General features: G+C 45.7%; 1 protein-coding gene and 1 long non-coding RNA gene across 2 annotated transcripts in view; both read right to left on the reverse strand.

Annotated features, from left to right (window-relative positions):
* The window catches only part of LOC142070939 (uncharacterized), a 90,410-nt gene that overhangs the window by 26,832 nt on the left and 45,407 nt on the right, over positions 1 to 18,171 (reverse strand). The gene's annotated exons all lie outside the window — the stretch shown is intronic.
* LOC125632859 (uncharacterized) lies at positions 6,721 to 8,688 on the reverse strand. The gene is made up of 2 exons (XM_048841699.2): positions 7,784 to 8,688; positions 6,721 to 7,262 (listed from the first exon to the last, which is right to left on the reverse strand). Exons 1-2 carry the CDS (start codon positions 8,361 to 8,363, stop codon positions 6,721 to 6,723), a joined length of 1,122 nt encoding a protein of 373 aa, XP_048697656.2. The 5' UTR covers positions 8,364 to 8,688.

An 18,171-nucleotide genomic window follows, 5' to 3' on the forward strand; every position in this document is an offset into this window, starting at 1 on the left:
CATTTGAGTGGTTTTCTCTGGCTTGAGTCCACTGTGGTGCTTTGTACAATGGGGTTTACAAACCACACACTGCCCAAGAAAGGGTTAACAAATGGCTACAGGATCAGTCTGCCCCTCCCTGCTACATCTGCAGTAGGTGGCAAGCTTGGAGGGTGGAGTTAAAAGAGGGAGAGCACAAGTCAGTTGGGGGCTGGCCGGGAAGGAGATTAGATCTCTAGGGCTCACTCTGAGAGAAAGGTCTGACTAGGCTAGCTTGAGGCCTGCTGATGGCTAGAGCCTCCCAGAGGGACGGTAGGCCCGATGTGGGACTATTGTCTGGTTTGTCACCAGTGACCTACCTGCTGGTGCTAAGTAAGTCTGCTCGATAGGTAGTGTCCTCCCTGAAGGGGGTGACAACTGAATAAAAGATCTGTTTCCTTATGTAAGCAGAGTCAGGATGAGCTCCACCCTGACATCTGGTGGTGAGTTGTGGCAAGTTGTGGAAAAGAACTTCAAGGGCTCATCTCATTTGCATAGGCACACCCACCCCGCCTAGCATGAGCCCATAGCTGCCCAAATGGTCACTTTGGCTGCTGTGGGATCCCCAGTTTCTCTGTTATTGGGGCAGGAAGAATAAATTGTTATTATCATGATTATGTGAATCAAGGATAGTGGAACTGTACTTGGCCTTTTGTTACGATGGAGGGACTCGCCATCAACTAAGAAGCGCTCGCTAGGAAAGGGACATGGGTTCCAAAATGCAGTTAATTGAGAAAGGTTGGGGATAGGTATTAATACCTGGTAGTATGGGCTCCCTGGTGAGGGCCCTACATGCTAATTGTATCCCCTTCTCTCTGTCCCCCCTTTCCCTGTAGGATGGCAGAGCTAGTTTTGATTCTATTAAGAATCTAGTTACAGGCTGCTGAGCTGAATTCACTTTGGGCCAATAGTGTACTAGCACTGAGGTTCTCCTACTACAAGCTGTAGATCACAAAAGAGCTAAAATTACTAAGAGTTGAAATCACTGAGTGTTGTGTTAAGTTGTGGGGGAGCCTGAAAATATATTGTGGAGCACTTTGTGGAACAGCTGGAGTGGCTCATGGGATGGCTGGTAGAGTGGAGCAGAGCCCCATGGAGAGGTGGGGCAATTGGCTTCAGACCATGTAAGGTATCCCTTAACCCTCCTACCTCTGCCCAGGTTGGGAGGTAAAACTCTGCAGATAAATTTTTGAACTCTGGGGCTGCACTGACCAGGGACAGAGACTTTTGGGTTGTTGGACTTTTGGGACTTTGGGTGACTTTTGGGTTGCTGGATTCAAGAACCAAAGGGAAAGGACACGGCCCATTTTGCTTGGGATGGGTTTTTGCTCATGGGTTGTGTTATGAATCCTGTTGGTGGTGTTCCTCCAACATAATGCCACATTGTTTCTCTCTGTTATTAAAAGGCTTTTGTTACACTCAGACTCTGTGCTTGCCAGAGGGGAAGTACTTCCTCTTATAGGCACCCAGTGGGGGTGGTATATATTTGTCCCAGGTCACTGGGTGGGGGCTCAAGCCAGTTTTGCATTGTGTTTTTGGAATGGAAACCCTAGATACTGAACCCGGCCCTTGTTGCTGCCAACTCTGATGGGCAGAAGGGTTACACTTATAACTGATGGGGACCTGGCAGTAGTTTGTCCTGAGCTCAGAAGTGACCTGGACATACCTGGCTGTTGAATAACTTAGATTGCCTGTTCTTTTAGTTAGACACAAGCTTTTCCTCCTCCCCAAAGCGTGTGCATCTATTCCAGGATGTTGGGTGATACTGGGATTCTAGAATGGCTGTAGATACCAGCCACATTAATCAGGTTGGAAATCAAGTGGAAGGAAGTTGGAAAGAGAAAACAGTATTCAGTGTGATTATAATATCTAATGTTTTGTGAATTGCCAGGGTTAGAATTAACTGTTATATGCCATTGGAAAATGAGGATTTCTGCCTTCATATGGCATAGAGCATTTGTTTCAATCACTGGTGGTATCAGACCTAAAATTTGTCATTGGTTACTTTGATCATGGGGAAAAAGAACACAATTGTTACTGGATGGGTCAGGAGTCCAGTCTCTCCACTTTCTAAATAAACATTTTATGCAGCATCAGTTGTCTGTGGTCTTTTGCCAGGAAGACCTGTTCAGGTTTAGGGGGAGTAGGCCATCTTTCCCCACCCCCTATTCTCCAGGCCCAGGAGCAGCAGCTGCGAATCAGCCAGACGCTGGCTAACAGAGCCCACACCTTCCTTGCAGGTCTTAGACAGAGCTCTCAGTGACAAAGGCCAACAGCTGAGGAATTGACTTCAGCCAAAGATTGGGCTGAGCCTGAGTGTAACGACCTTCCGAACATTGTGTCTTTGGGTAGGTGTTTTCATAACAATTAGGCCTCACTCCTTTGAGAGTAGGACCTTTCGTAACTGTTAGCCTCGCTTTTCTCAGAGCAGGATTTTTCCAGTTAAACGTCCTGTGGGTGGGTGGAAGGAGAGAGGAACTGCATGGATTTCATGGATTTGTTGTAAGTAGTAATATCTGTAGAGAGGCTATGAGATTGAGTGCATAAGGCACAAAAGTGGGAGCCAGAAGATCTGAGTTCTATTCTTGTCTCTGCCATTAATTATGGACATTATTATGACAGAGCCCCAGATACTATAGTAATGGCTGCTTTAGAAATGTATACATATTCATTGATACTGCTACACTCCGAGGAGAAAGGATTTAAATATCTAGTGTAGGATTTACCCAGTATCAGGTGATAGTAAAGGCTTGTTCATTTACTTCCCAACATATGGCTATGTGCTATTGGTTCTGCATGTCCAGTCATATTTCTAGCTGTCAGTTTCCCCACAACGTTGGTGTTCCTGTGTCATGGTTGTACCTTTCCACCTCCTCAGGGCTGATTTTAGACTCATTGTAACTGCAGAAAATTAATTCCATTAACTTCTGTCAAAGGAGGGAAATAGGGTATGTCTACACTACGGAATAAGGTCGAATTTATAGAAGTCGGTTTTTTAGAAATCGGTTTTATAAATTCGAGTGTGTGTGTCCCCACAGAAAATGCTCTAAGTGCATTAAGTGCATTAACTCGGCGGAGCGCTTCCACAGTACCGAGGCAAGCGTCGACTTCCGGAGCGTTGCACTGTGGGTAGCTATCCCACAGTTCCCGCAGTCTCCGCTGCCCATTGGAATTCTGGGTTGAGATCCCAATGCCGGATGGGGCTAAAACATTGTCGCGGGTGGTTCTGGGTACATATCGTCAGCCTCCCGTTCCCTCCCTCCCCCCGTGAAAGCAAGGGCAGACAATCATTTCGCGCCTTTTTTCCTGAATTACCTGTGCAGACGCCATACCATGGCAAGCATGGAGCCCGCTCAGGTAACCGTCACCCTATGTCTCCTGGGTGCTGGCAGACGCGGTACGGCATTGCTACACAGTAGCAGCAACCCCTTGCCTTGTGGCAGCAGACGGTACAGTACGACTGGTAGCCGTCATCGTCATGTCTGAGGTGCTCCTGGTCGCCTCTGTGAGGTCGATCAGGAGCGCCTGGGCAGACATGGGCACAGGGACTAAATTTGGAGTGACTTGACCAGGTCATTCTCTTTAGTCCTGCAGTCAGTCCTATTGAACCGTCTTATGGTGAGCGGGCAGGCGATACGGACTGCTAGCAGTCGTGCTGTACCATCTTCTGCCGAGCAGTCATGAGATGTGGATGGCATGCAGTCCTTCTGCACCGTCTGCTGCCAGCCAAAGATGTAAAAGATAGATGGAGTGGGTCAAAACAAGAAATAGACCAGATTTGTTTTGTACTCATTTGCTTCCCCCCCCTCCCCTGTCTAGGGGACTCATTCTTCTAGATCACACTGCAGTCAAGGTGCAGCGAGGTAAATCTAGCCATGTATCAATCAGAGGCCAGGCTAACCTTCTTGCTCCAATAAGGACAATAACTTAGGTGCACCATTTCTTATTGGAACCCTCTGTGAAGTCCTGCCTGAAATACTCCTTGATGTAAAGCCACCCCCTTTGTTGATTTTAGCTCCCTGAAGCCAACCCTGTAAGCGCCCCTCCCAGCGTCAGAGCAATGGCAAACAATCGGGCATCTGAGAGTGCTGTCCAGAGCAGTCACAATGGAGCGCTCTGATGGGGCTAAAACATTGTCGCGGGTGGTTCTGGGTACGTGTCGTCAGGCCCCCGTTCCCTCCCTCCCTCCGTGAAAGCAAGGGCAGACAATCATTTCGCGCCTTTTTTCCTGAGTTACCTGTGCAGACGCCATACCACAGCAAGCATGGAGCCCGCTCAGGTAACCGTCACCCTATGTCTCCTGGGTGCTGGCAGACGCGGTACGGCTTTGCTGCACAGTAGCAGCAACCCCTTGCCTTCTGGCAGCAGACGGTGCAATACGATTGGTAGTCGTCCTCATCGTGTCCGAGGTGCTCCTGGCCGCGTCGGCTGGGAGCGCCTGGGCAGACATGGGCGCAGGGACTAAATTTGGAGTGACTTGACCAGGTCATTCTCTTTAGTCCTGCAGTCAGTCCTATTGAACCGTCTTATGGTGAGCAGGCAGGCGATACGGACTGCTAGCAGTCGTACTGTATCATCTTCTGCCAGGCAGGCAAGAGATGAGGATTGCTAGCAGTCGTATTGCACCATCTTCTGCCAGGCAGGCAAGAGATGGGGATGGCTAGCAGTCGTACTGTACCATCTTCTGCCGAGCAGCCATGAGATGTGGATGGCATGCAGTCCTTCTGCACCGTCTGCTGCCAGCCAAAGATGTAAAAGATAGATGGAGTGGGTCAAAACAAGAAATAGACCAGATTTGTTTTGTACTCATTTGCCTCCTCCCCTGTCTAGGGGACTCATTCCTCTAGGTCACACTGCAGTCACTCACAGAGAAGGTGCAGCGAGGTAAATCTAGCCATGTATCAATCAGAGGCCAGGCTAACCTCCTTGTTCCAATAAGAACGATAACTTAGGTGCACCATTTCTTATTGGAACCCTCCGTGAAGTCCTGCCTGAAATACTCCTTGATGTACAGGCACCCCCTTTGTTGATTTTAGCTCCCTGAAGCCAACCCTGTAAGCCGTGTCGTCAGTCGCCCCTCCCTCCGTCAGAGCAACGGCAGACAATCGTTCCGCGCCTTTTTTCTGTGCGGACGCCATACCACGGCAAGCATGGAGCCCGCTCAGCTCACTTTGGCAATTAGGAGCACATTAACCACCACACGCATTATTCAGCAGTATATGCAGCACCAGAACATGGCAACGCGATACCGGGCGAGGAGGCGACGTCAGCGCGGTCCCGTGAGTGATCAGGACATGGACACAGATTTCTCTGAAAGCATGGGCCCTGACAATGCATGCATCATGGTGCTAATGGGGCAGGTTCATGCTGTGGAACGCCGATTCTGGGCTCGGGAAACAAGCACAGACTGGTGGGACCGCATAGTGTTGCAGGTCTGGGACGATTCCCAGTGGCTGCGAAACTTTCGCATGCGTAAGGGCACTTTCATGGAACTTTGTGACTTGCTTTCCCCTGTCCTGAAGCGCATGAATACCAAGATGAGAGCAGCCCTCACAGTTGAGAAGCGAGTGGCGATAGCCCTGTGGAAGCTTGCAACGCCAGACAGCTACCGGTCAGTTGGGAATCAATTTGGAGTGGGCAAATCTACTGTGGGGGCTGCTGTGATGCAAGTAGCCCACGCAATCAAAGATCTGCTGATATCAAGGGTAGTGACCCTGGGAAATGTGCAGGTCATAGTGGATGGCTTTGCTGCAATGGGATTCCCTAACTGTGGTGGGGCTATAGATGGAACCCATATCCCTATCTTGGCACCGGAGCACCAAGCCGCCGAGTACATAAACCGCAAGGGGTACTTTTCGATAGTGCTGCAAGCTCTGGTGGATCACAAGGGACGTTTCACCAACATCAACGTGGGATGGCCGGGAAAGGTGCATGATGCTCGCATCTTCAGGAACTCTGGTCTGTTTCAAAAGCTGCAGGAAGGGACTTTATTCCCAGACCAGAAAATAACTGTTGGGGATGTTGAAATGCCTATATGTATCCTTGGGGACCCAGCCTACCCCTTAATGCCATGGCTCATGAAGCCGTACACAGGCAGCCTGGACAGTGGTCAGGAGCTGTTCAACTACAGGCTGAGCAAGTGCAGAATGGTGGTAGAATGTGCATTTGGACGTTTAAAGGCGCGCTGGCGCAGTTTATTGACTCGCTTAGACCTCAGCGAAACCAATATTCCCACTGTTATTACTGCTTGCTGTGTGCTCCACAATATCTGTGAGAGTAAGGGGGAGACGTTTATGGCGGGGTGGGAGGTTGAGGCAAATCGCCTGGCTGCTGGTTACGCGCAGCCAGACACCAGGGCGGTTAGAAGAGCACAGGAGGGCGCGGTACGCATCAGAGAAGCTTTGAAAAACAGTTTCATGACTGGCCAGGCTACGGTGTGAAAGTTCTGTTTGTTTCTCCTTGATGAACCCCCCCACCCCTTGGTTCACTCTACTTCCCTGTAAGCTAACCACCCTCCCCTCCTCCCTTTAATCATTGCTTGCAGAGCCAATAAAGTCATTGCTGCTTCACAGTCATGCATTCGTTATTCATTCATCACACAAATAGGGGGATGACTACCAAGGTATCCCAGGAGGGGTGGTGGAGGAGGGAAGGAAAATGCCACACAGCACTTTAAGCACAGCACTTTAAAAGTTTACAACTTTAAAATTTATTGAATGACAGCCTTCTTTTTTTTGGGCAATCCTCTGTGGGGGAGTGGCTGGTTGGCCGGAGGCCTCCCCACCGCGTTCTTGGGCGTCTGGGTGTGGAGGCTATGGAACTTGGGGAGGAGGGCGGTTGGTTACAGAGGGGCTGCAGTGGCAGTCTGTGCTCCAGCTGCCTTTGCTGCAGCTCAACCATACACTGGAGCATACTGGTTTGGTCCTGCAGCAGCCTCAGCATTGAATCCTGCCTCCTCTCATCACGCTGCCGCCACCTTTGAGCTTCAGCCCTGTCTTCAGCCCGCCACTTACTCTCTTCAGCCCGCCACTTACTCTCTTCAGCCCGCCACCTCTCCTCCCGGTCATTTTGTGCTTTCCTGCACTCTGACATTATTTGCCTCCACGCATTCGTCTGTGCTCTGTCAGTGTGGGAGGACAGCATGAGCTCGGAGAACATTTCATCGCGAGTGCGTTTTTTTTTCTTTCTAAGCTTCACTAGCCTCTGGGAAGGAGAAGATCCTGTGATCATTGAAACACATGCAGCTGGTGGAGAAAAAAAAAGGGACAGCGGTATTTAAAAAGACACATTTTATAAAACAGTGGCTACACTCTTTCAGGGTAAACCTTGCTGTTAACATTACATACATAGCACATGTGCTTTCGTTACAAGGTCGCATTTTGCCTCCTCCCACCGCGTGATTTTGGTTGAATGCCAGCAAACATACACTGCAATGCTTTGTTCTACAGTGATTCCCCAGTACGTGTTGCTGTTAACATTACATACATAGCACATGTGCTTTCGTTACAAGGTCGCATTTTGCCTCCTCCCACCGCGTGATTTTGGTTGAATGCCAGCAAACATACACTGCAATGCTTTGTTCTACAGTGATTCCCCAGTACGTGTTGCTGGCCTGGAGTGGTAAAGTGTCCTACCATGAAGGACGAAATAAGGCTGCCCTCCCCAGAAACCTTTTGCAAAGGCAGAACCGCAAATGCCAGGGCAAAGTAATCCTTTCACATGCTTGCTTTTAAACCATGTATAGCATTTTAAAAGGTACACTCACCAGAGGTCCCTTCTCCGCCTGCTGAGTCCAGGAAGCAGCCTTGGGTGGGTTCGGGGGGTACTGGCTCCAGGTCTAGGGTGAGAAACAGTTCCTGGCTGTCGGGAAAACCGGTTTCTCCGCTTGCTTGCTGTGAGCTATCTACAACCTCCTCATCATCATCTTCTTCATCCCCAAAACCTACTTCTGTATTGCCTCCATCTCCATTGAAGGAGTCAAACAACACGGCTGGGGTAGTGGTGGCTGAACCCCCTAAAATGGCATGCAGCTCATCATAGAAGCGGCATGTTTGGGGCTCTGACCCAGAGCGGCTGTTCGCCTCTCTGGTTTTCTGGTAGGCTTGCCTCAGCTCCTTCAGTTTCACGCGGCACTGCTTCGGGTCCCTGTTATGGCCTCTGTCCTTCATGCCCTGGGAGATTTTCAGAAAGGTTTTGGCATTTCGAAAACTGGAACGGAGTTCTGATAGCACGGATTCCTCTCCCCAAACAGCGATCAGATCCCGTACCTCCCGTTCAGTCCATGCTGGAGCTCTTTTGCGATTCTGGGACTCCATCATGGTCACCTCTGCTGATGAGCTCTGCATGGTCACCTGCAGCTTGCCACGCTGGCCAAACAGGAAATGAGATTCAAAAGTTCGCGGTTCTTTTCCTGTCTACCTGGCCAGTGCATCTGAGTTGAGAGCGCTGTCCAGAGCGGTCAGAATGGAGCACTCTGGGATAGCTCCCGGAGGCCAATACCATCGAATTGTGTCCACAGTACCCCAAATTCGAGCCGGCAACGTCGATTTAAGCGCTAATCCACTTGTCAGGGGTGGAGTAAGGAAATCGATTTTAAGAGCCCTTTAAGTCGAAATAAAGGGCTTCATTGTGTGGACGGGTGCAGGTTTAAATCGATTTAACGCTGCTAAATTCGACCTAAAGTCCTAGTGTAGACCAGGGCATAGATGAGTAAACAGCTCTGTAGCAAAGCGAGACTGTAGCAAAGCGGTGCCTCTTGCTGGTCGTTTTGGGAGTTAGCTCAACTCTAAATACAGAGCGCCCTCTGCTAGCTGCTGTCTCACCTGCCTTAGGGCCCCCGGGTCCCTCCCAGACCCCAGTGCCCCTTTACCTCAGGGTTCTGCCCCAGTAGTACCCACTCTCTGGGTCTCCCCATCTAGGGGAACCCCCAATCCTTTATCCCCACTTTGCCTCAGTGGCTATTGCCAGTCATCATATAGCCCTCACTCACTAGGCCAGTCATCATTGGCAAGGGGTTAGGACCTGCTGCCTCAGCCTATTCCCAGGCTACACCTCTGTAGCCCCAGTACCTTTCCTGGCCTTTAGCAAAGCCTGCAGCCTAGGGGTTTATCAGGCTGGAGCTCCCCAGCACTGCTGTGTACTGCTTCAGGTACCTTACTACCAAGCAGCTAGCCTTCCCACTCTAGAGCTAGAATAAAACTCCTCTGTCGCCTGACCTACAGCCCTTTTATCAGGGCCAGCTGGGCCCTAATTGAGCTAGCCACACCTGTGGCTGCTTCCCCAATCAGCCTAGCTTGGCTGCTTTTAACCTGTTATCCAGGAGTGGGGCAGCCACCCCGCTACAAGCTCCCATACAAAATAGCTCCTGAACTCCATGTGTGTGGCTTTACTGGGAGAAACCAGGCTCAACTGAGTTGCTCAGAGTAAATATGCTGCCTTCCAGAAAGAAATCTGCAGTTGGTCTCAGATCTGCTTGTGTGTCCTTTCAAACCCCCATATGTCAGAAAAATTCAGGCCTATTTCTATGGCTATTCAAAAGGTTCTTGGTCAGGACTGAGCTCCAATAGCTCTTCTTGTTTGGAGAGAGAAGTGGCAGACCTTCTGCACACAGGTGAATTCCACCTCTAGTGAGGAAAAATCATCAACCACATGAGTTCAAACCCTTCTTGACTTCTCATGGGCTGGGACTATGTTATCCTTATCTTACAGATGTGCAAACTGAGGCCCAGAGAGGTTAAGTGACCTGCCCCAGATCACCTAGTAAGGCAATGGCAGAGAAAGGAATAGAATCCAGAGGTCTCTTTATCTAATAACTGGGCTACAAAAGTTGTTTCTGGAAACCTTGGGCTGAATATGTGAATCTATATTACAAGATTTCAAGAATGTCATTCTGAAGTCTAAAATGTTTGTCAGTATGAAGCGATGGAAGCATCTACAAACATGGCTGAGGGCTCATTTTGCTCAGAATATCAGGTTGAATGATCACTGGATTACATGATCTGTTACCATCCATTTTTAAATTCTTAGCCATTTTTCTTTGCCATGTGACAGCAAGGCATGTATCTATGCCATGCCAAGAGTCCTAGACCATTGTGATATCTGAGGTAACTCAATCACTCAGTTGCTCAACCACAAATCTGCATGCAACAGTTTCATTGGTTGTGTGACGGAGTCTACACAAATACTTGGCCAAACTGCCACAGTTCTTCAAAACCATTCACACCACAAACACAACAAGTACACACAATAACGCCAAACACACAGCCCCTCATTTGCCACCTGCACAAGGCAGCACAAAATCTTCCAGGACTGTCACTTTGAAGCCTAGAATGCCTGTGTCTGTGTGAAGCAATGGAAATGGCTACAAGCATGGCTGAGGGCTCTCTTTGTTTAGGATATCATCAGGTTCGATCATCACTAGGCCCTGTGAGACCCATATGCATGCTGGAGTCTAAAGGTGCAGTGGCGGTTGGACTGTGACAGTCAATTAGAAAAGGTGGAGTAACAGCTGTGTGGAGTAGCAAAGAGGTGGTTGCTCTGTGCACAGACTTTGGAAAACATGTACAAACAACAACATTGTTCATTACAGCACAGTGCATGGAAACATGCCCTGCTCCCCCCCCCCCATTTGCCTTTTTTACATGCATGACTTTATGAATGACACACATGAGACAGCTGGGCTTTCAGGTACTAATGGATACATAAAGCTGTGTAATGTAGTAGGACGTCTGATTATGCTTAGAACTGTAGAAACTTTCATGTCAATCTTCAAGGAACAGATTTCCAAGTTTTTCATTTTTAAAAAGGTAATTGTAACAGGGTGCTCATCTCAGTGCCTCCTAGCGGCTAGGTGTGGTACTGAAATCTATTTCTTTCTGTAGGTTGCTGACCTCACTAGGTAGGTCTTCAGTAGTTCAGCCCTCCAGCCAAGTCACACAGTCACAAAGGGACCCTTCCAGAGTAGCAGAGAGTACACTAAACTGTCTGCCCTCACGGAAGTTTTCATCCCTGACTCTGGGCCCTTTAAATTCACCCCTTCACTCAGCTTCTGAAGGAACCTTGTCCCCTTCACAGGGCTCAGACCACTTTGCCAGGGGGGGAATCCAGAACCACCCACTATGCCATGTTCCAGCCAAGGGACCCTATAAACAGCAACCATGTACTGCCTCCTTTAATTAGTTGCTGCTGCATCCCCTGGGCTTCTGCCCACATGATTGCTTTACCTTTGCCTGTTAGGGTTACTATTATCAGGGCCTTGTTCTGCCAGGGCCAATAAATGCAGCCAGTCAAGCATCTTTTGATCAGAACAGAGCACCTTTCCTCACCCTTCTACTCCCAGCCAGGTAATGGCCTGCTCTGGCCCTGCAAGTTCTTTTATCTGAGCCAGCTGGCCTCTGATTGGCTGCTTCCAAACAGCCTTTCTAGGCAGGCCAGGAGAACCCACCTATGCAGCTCCTTTCCTGGTGGCAAGGTAAGTAGTACCATAGGGGCCCATGAAGGGCCGATATACCCCGTCACAGTAATGCACAGATCATCCACACCAGAGGTTAGGAAGAACCTAGCATTCTCTTGAATTCTGTCCCGTTTGGACTATTCAGAACATGACATCTAGATTCTTTCCCTGCAGTGACAATTCTTTCCCTGAGTGACAATTTTCATGTTGAGCTAGCATGTAGGTCATTTACATGTATCTGATTCTGTGACAAGTGAGTATACGTCTGATGTCTTTTAGAGGAAGTTCTAACAGGTCAATGAGACTTTACCACATTAATCAAAACATTAATTGACACTTGTGGGAGAAGCAAATTACAATCTTCCCATTAGATTTATTACTGTAGTTGTCAGATGACTTAGAGCATGACAGTTTGCCCTTGACAACTCTGAAAGGATAACAAAGAAATACTGTGTCAAAAAAACCCAAGAGCTTTTTAGTGTGTGTTCAAGAAACTCAATGTGGTTTTTATTTTAAAGATTTTTTTAAAAAATTAAGTATGACTGCAAATACTAAAAATAACCTTTTAATGTCTCTGGAGTGTTTGTCAATGTTTCTAGTGAGGACTATAAGCAAGAGGAAGAGGATTTGAGATTTGGATTTGAGATTTGGAAGCAAATGCTAATCCCAACTCTGTTGGTTTCTCTAACCTTAGAATATTTTTCCATCAGAAAATGCTGATTTGTCAAAAGCTAAATGTTTTTTACATACTGATTTGTACTGAAATTTGATTTAGAATAAAAATTGGAATAGGTAGCATTCCAATATGATCAAAAGGCTCCATTTTGATCTTTTCTGAATGGAACATTTTGACTTCCTGTTTCAAAACAACTTTTTGTTTCAGTTTTTTATTTTATACTATATAATTGAAGTAGAGAACAAAACACAGCTTGTTGAATGACCTGTAATTTTGGGGGAGGATATCATTTGCAGGAAATCTTGAAAGTTTTTGTTCTCGTTCCATTTTGGAATGGAAAAATATTCAAAATCATGGAATTTCCCACAAAATAGAATATCCCATTCCTGCCTGGTTTTAGTCACAATCCCTGGCAGTGCCACAAAAGGTAATCAAAGGCTAAGAGGCACTGAACATTTTATTAAAATCTAAAGAAAAGAAAATCTCACTTCCCTTACTCGCCAAACACCAACACTTTACGGTTAATTGTCCTGTCTTGAAACGTACACAGATAACAGAGATAAGCTGATGTAATTTATCTTTTATACATTTTTTTACTCTTGCTCTTTTAATATGTTAAGAGGGTCACAAAAATGTCCCTATGAATAAGGGAGTCACCAATCTGAAAATGTTGAAACCAGTGCACTAAAGAAATTAATAGGTGTCCAGCCTGTGTCGTGGGAGGTAAAAATCTTTAGGTGAGGGTGAAGGAACCTCTCATTTGAAATGTATAGGACTCTCATTTGACTTACAGATTTAACATATTAGATCTTGAATGAGTACCGAAGATTTTCTCTGTACCAATTTACAGGAACAGAGCCCAGACTTGATAAATTAATTCGTTCTTTATGCAGACAAGCAGATAAAGGCTTGCTGCAATGGTTTGAGTTCAACACTGCATCCCAAATGCTGGTGCAAATCAAGGGGAAAATTCTCAGCAAATGTGGGTATTATATTCTGAAAATGGCTGTCCTTTACTTCCATGCTCCAGGGATCCATCCAATGTTTGTGACAAACAAAGCCTTTGCTGGGAATAATTAATCCGTTAATTATATTTGAATGTGTTCACGCATTACCAATCAAGTGATTAATTTAATCCTTAAGAGGGACTGGGAGGGATCTGACTTTGATCTTTCTGTCAGGCAGGGCATCTGTCTCCCTGAAAATCTCAGAGCATGTACAGTATACATAAAACAGGTGAAGCTCTGTGGTCTGTGCTATGCAAGAAGTCAGACTAGAAAATCTAGATGGTCCCTTCTGGCCTTAATATCTATTAATCAAATTAGGAGGGCAAACTCCACAACTCTGTGGGGATCAGGCTTAGAAATGGGCAAGATCTATTGGGTCTCTGGATCAGTCCCCTAGCAAGAGCACAATATAGTCCCCCAGATACAGGACGTGTTAGATACTAACATGTTGCTTTAGCCTTCTGTAGAGTTTTAAATACATTTAGTGCTGAGGTGGGGTTCCAGCCTGACATCTCCAGGGACTGGAGATCTTAGGCCAGGTAAGTCATGGACAATAGCACTGCAATAGCTTCCATTGCACCATCTCAAATCCCATCTCCCCAAAACTCACCTTTCCATCTTTCTCACTGATTAATGTATCCAGACACTTGCTACGTCCTGCTGATTCTTTCCACTTCCAAATGGTCTCCACTGATAAAACCTTTATCTGTGCACTGCCTCCTCCGTCCTTGACTGTGCAGGGAGAGGGGCACTCTGCCTCTCCCCTCCTTAATCTGTGTAACTGCTGCTGCCTAAGGCCTCAGTTCTACAATTAAGACTGCAGTTATACCACCAATGCACACAGACCAGCTGGTACTTCTGCTCTTTGCTCTTTGACAGTAGGGACTACTAGAGTCTAGGCAAGTTGCTCATACAAAATGGTAACTGTGCATGCAGAACGAACCATTGCAAATCTGAAAGATGTTGATTGCCACGCAGAATGGTGAGTGTGCACACTCAGTTTACACGGAATTAAAACAAATATCTTGGGGGGGGGGGTGGATTGCTTTAAATTCCAGTTTTGTCACCTTTTTTTAAACAAAATCATGTCATTTATGTGAAACCTCTTTGCGACGGTGAAAGTCCAAAATCCCAATAATATGTATGCAAGATCTTGACCACAGTCTCTGTTAAGATCACATAGGCCCAGATTCCACGGCTTGGTCTGAGGCATAAGGCCTAGTTAACAATGGACAATACATGGCTAAAGAAAGCTAGAATAAGCAGGAGACAACCTTGCTTGTTTCAACTATACATAAAATATGCTAAAGCAGTATAACTCCAGGCAGAGAGCAGTAATTGGGAGGTTTATCAGGAGTATAGGCACATACTCACTGAAAGAAGCCTTAAAGTCTGCTCCCTGGTTCAGGAAGAAATAATGGTACATACTCCCCGAATGCTGAACGGGTTCAGGGAGAGGCCTAACATGATAGCATGAGTTATGGCATCCTCCCTTGTGGATGCCAGTCCTAGTTCACAGAAACGCAGTGGTAATCCACACACAATTGTCATTGCTGTGTACTGTTTACTGTTCTTTTTGCTTTAAACACTCCAGGAATGTACCCATGGGCCAACCTGTCTGGAAAGAGCCACCATCATTTCTATGGACCTGAAATCAGGATTTAACTTACACATTGCAAAAGAAGAATTTTAAGAACTAACACCTGTGTATTACCAAACATGTTAACCTGAGCCATGGGCGGAGCCATGATGTAATCTTTTAGACTATTGGCTTATTGTGCTAATTTGTCTTGCTGCTAAAACCTATCCAGGGGCTCGGGAACTCGCACCCCGTCACTTCTCTCCGCCCATTGGCACCCTATATTGTATCTATCTATTGTAATCAACTGTTTAGCAGTGTCTCACTGAGCTTAATAAGCGAAGTGACACTCCGCCAGCGCTGTGCTTAATAAACCCTCGTGCTTAACTCTACACGGTGTTGAACTTTTGTTCCTTCAGATGGGTTCCCTCCAGGGTGCCACATGGAACTGGAGTACCACTGAGACCTCTGACCCACCAGCCTGGGCTCCCTCTCACACTGCGCTGCTGTGACAAGCTGCAAAGCCCTCAAGCCTGCACTTTCACCAGCATTCACACAGGTAGGGACACACGCAGCTGCAGTTAAATGCAGGCTCTCTAACCACCAGCTGCCCAGCCTGGGACCCCAGAGGAGTACTATTCTGCCCTGGTCAAATCTGGTCAGTATATAAGTTTAATACCCGGTCCATGTCTCCCGCAATATGAAGAGAACAATGCACACTGGTGGTAACCAAGCAGAGATTTTCCCCAAGCTTTCCAGTCAAAGCTCACTGGTTTGGATTAAAACATAAAATAAATTTATTAACTACAAAAAGATAGATTTTAAGTGATTATAAGGGATAGCAAACAGATCAAAGCAGGTTACCTAGCAAATAAACAAAGTGCAAACTAAGCTTAATATACTAGATAGATAGGGTGAGAATCTGCTATTCATATCCAAACTGATGGTACAGGCAGACTTGTAGATTCTTAAGGCACAAGTTGCATTAGTTTTACAGCTTGGGTTCTTCATACACAGGCTAAAAATCTATTTAGCCTGGGTCCAGCACTTCTACCAGTTCAGTCTTTGTTCGTCAGGTGTTTCCAGGAGTCATCTTGTGTGGGAAGTGAAGAACCTCAGATGATGTCACTCCCTGCCTTATATAGCTTTAGAATATGGCGGGAACCCTTTGTTTCAAAGCTTGGTTCTCAGATCAATTTGTGGAAAAATACTGATATCCCAAGATGGAGTCCAGAAACATGTGGCCTGGTCACATGTCCTTGTAGACTCATAGCAGCCATTACTTACAGGCTGTCTGGAGTGTTCTCAGGAAGGCTCACCCAGTGGGGGGATAAGCTTCTCCTAAGGCCTATTGTTCTTTCTAATGGCCCATTACCCTGAATAGACCCTTTAGAACCACCTATTTAGACTAGTGGGTGTTACCCAGGTGTGACTAATTGTGAAATGCAGATACATAGTCAATATTCATAACTTCAGATAAAAAATGATACATACAAATAGGATAATTACATTCAGCAAATCATAACTTTTCCAAAGACACCTCACATGACCCGTCTTGTACAAAACGCATCATAATTATGCCATGATCATATCATAAAAATATCACTGTGAATAGTATGGGGTGCAGTGTCACACTCTTATTATTAACAGGCGCCTGACTGTCACACAAAATATCATCTCCCTGAAACTGAGCTTTCTGGAATATATAAGACTCAGGATACATTTCCTCCAGCCTTGTAATGGAATAAGCTATGCAATTAGTTCAGTGAACAGTGGCTTTTTTAATAGCTCAGCATATTTAGTTGCTGAATAAACAGAAGTCTTTATTTTTACTGCCCTACAGAGTGCAATGGTCCATGCTCTGATAGCAGTGGATTTCAGTATTAACATCTCACTATTTTATGACTGCATCCAAGTCTGGCCAACACCAGCTATGTTCAGCACAGATCCCCACTGCTAATTCAGAGCCCAAATCTATGAGATGAAAGCGTGCAATCACTTTATTTTAATGGAAGCCCCACACTTTTAAATACAGCTTCCCAGTTTTGCCTAGTTGTATTTACATGAAGTACAGTCTCAACAACCGGCTCTTCACATACTGGCAAGTCTGTCTTACCACCTGCACTGTGCATTAAAAATGTACAGCTCTCGGTTACAAGCAGTTTATCCCATGTCCCTTAGGACATCTTGCATGATCTTTTCAGCTGTACATTCATTCAGTGTACCAAGTGTCTCTCTTCTGATTATCGACAGCTGGAAGATCTAATTAATACCTTAAAACTAGACCATGGACCAAGAAAATTAAAAGCAACAAAATTAAAGAAATTAATGCAACATTAAGCTTGAAACATCAAGCAGTCAAAAGTCAGGGGATGCTGAAAGTTAGGCCAATAAGGTTAACTCATTCCCATTGCACATGTCTAATATGTTCTATTATTCATAGAATATAAACTATTGTTAATATATACCATTAAAGTGATAAGATGTGCAACATGGCTGAATTTATGTGGAAGAAGCCCTCTTCACTCTAGGAACTTCCTGATTTTATGCACTTGTCATATCATCCTTGAATTAATACTAGCTTTTAAAAAAATTAATTTGAAAGATAGCTTAAACTCGAACAATACATGGAATAAGTAACAGCCGGTTATCTGCCTAGTGTTTGACATCCAGAAGAAACAGAAAAGAAGCCATTGAAACTATGGACTGTGCCAAGGCTTCAAATGCCATCTCTAAAAACTAATTAAATCGTGGCATATGGAGCCCCTGGCACAATTGTTCCAATAAAAATGAAGGACAAGAAAAAAATAATTTGCTGTATTTAAAAAAATAACTTATAGAGCAAAACTCCTTGGTCTCATGCTGTTTGCAAGCTGTTGATATAAAGCATAGAAGGGAGTTTCCTAATTTAGCATCTTGGACTATCTTCCAAGGACTATCAATGTTTTTAGAAGCTATACAAAGAAAAAGGAAGTGCTACTGTCCAGGACAACAGAACAGGAATTGCTTTTGTCAGCCTCCAGTGAGTACCAGGAAACTACTCACAAAAATTAAAAGTAAAGCAGACATTCCTTTTTCGGAGTCTTAACGTCTATGGTAATATCCTGGCCTCATTAATATCAATGGGAGCTTTGTTATTGATTTCACTGGAGCCAGGATTTCAAACCTAGGCCCTAATTCAGAAGTCATCCATATTCAGGAAGGGTGCTCAAGTACCTTCTTAACTTTAAGCATACGCTTAACTACCATTCACTTCAAATCAGGGCTTGAATACTGGAAATATTACCTTCTGACACTTTTAATTAACAGTACATAAGACTGTTTGTTATATATGTAATTTTTCTGCTATAAAAATAGTTAAAGTTATGAGATTATCCATATCTATGAGATGAATCATACATAACAAATGGAGGATGGGGAAGTTGACAGTAATTAAAAT

This window comes from Caretta caretta, chromosome 2, assembly GCF_965140235.1.
Source record: "Caretta caretta isolate rCarCar2 chromosome 2, rCarCar1.hap1, whole genome shotgun sequence".
Lineage (NCBI taxonomy): Eukaryota > Metazoa > Chordata > Testudines > Cheloniidae > Caretta > Caretta caretta.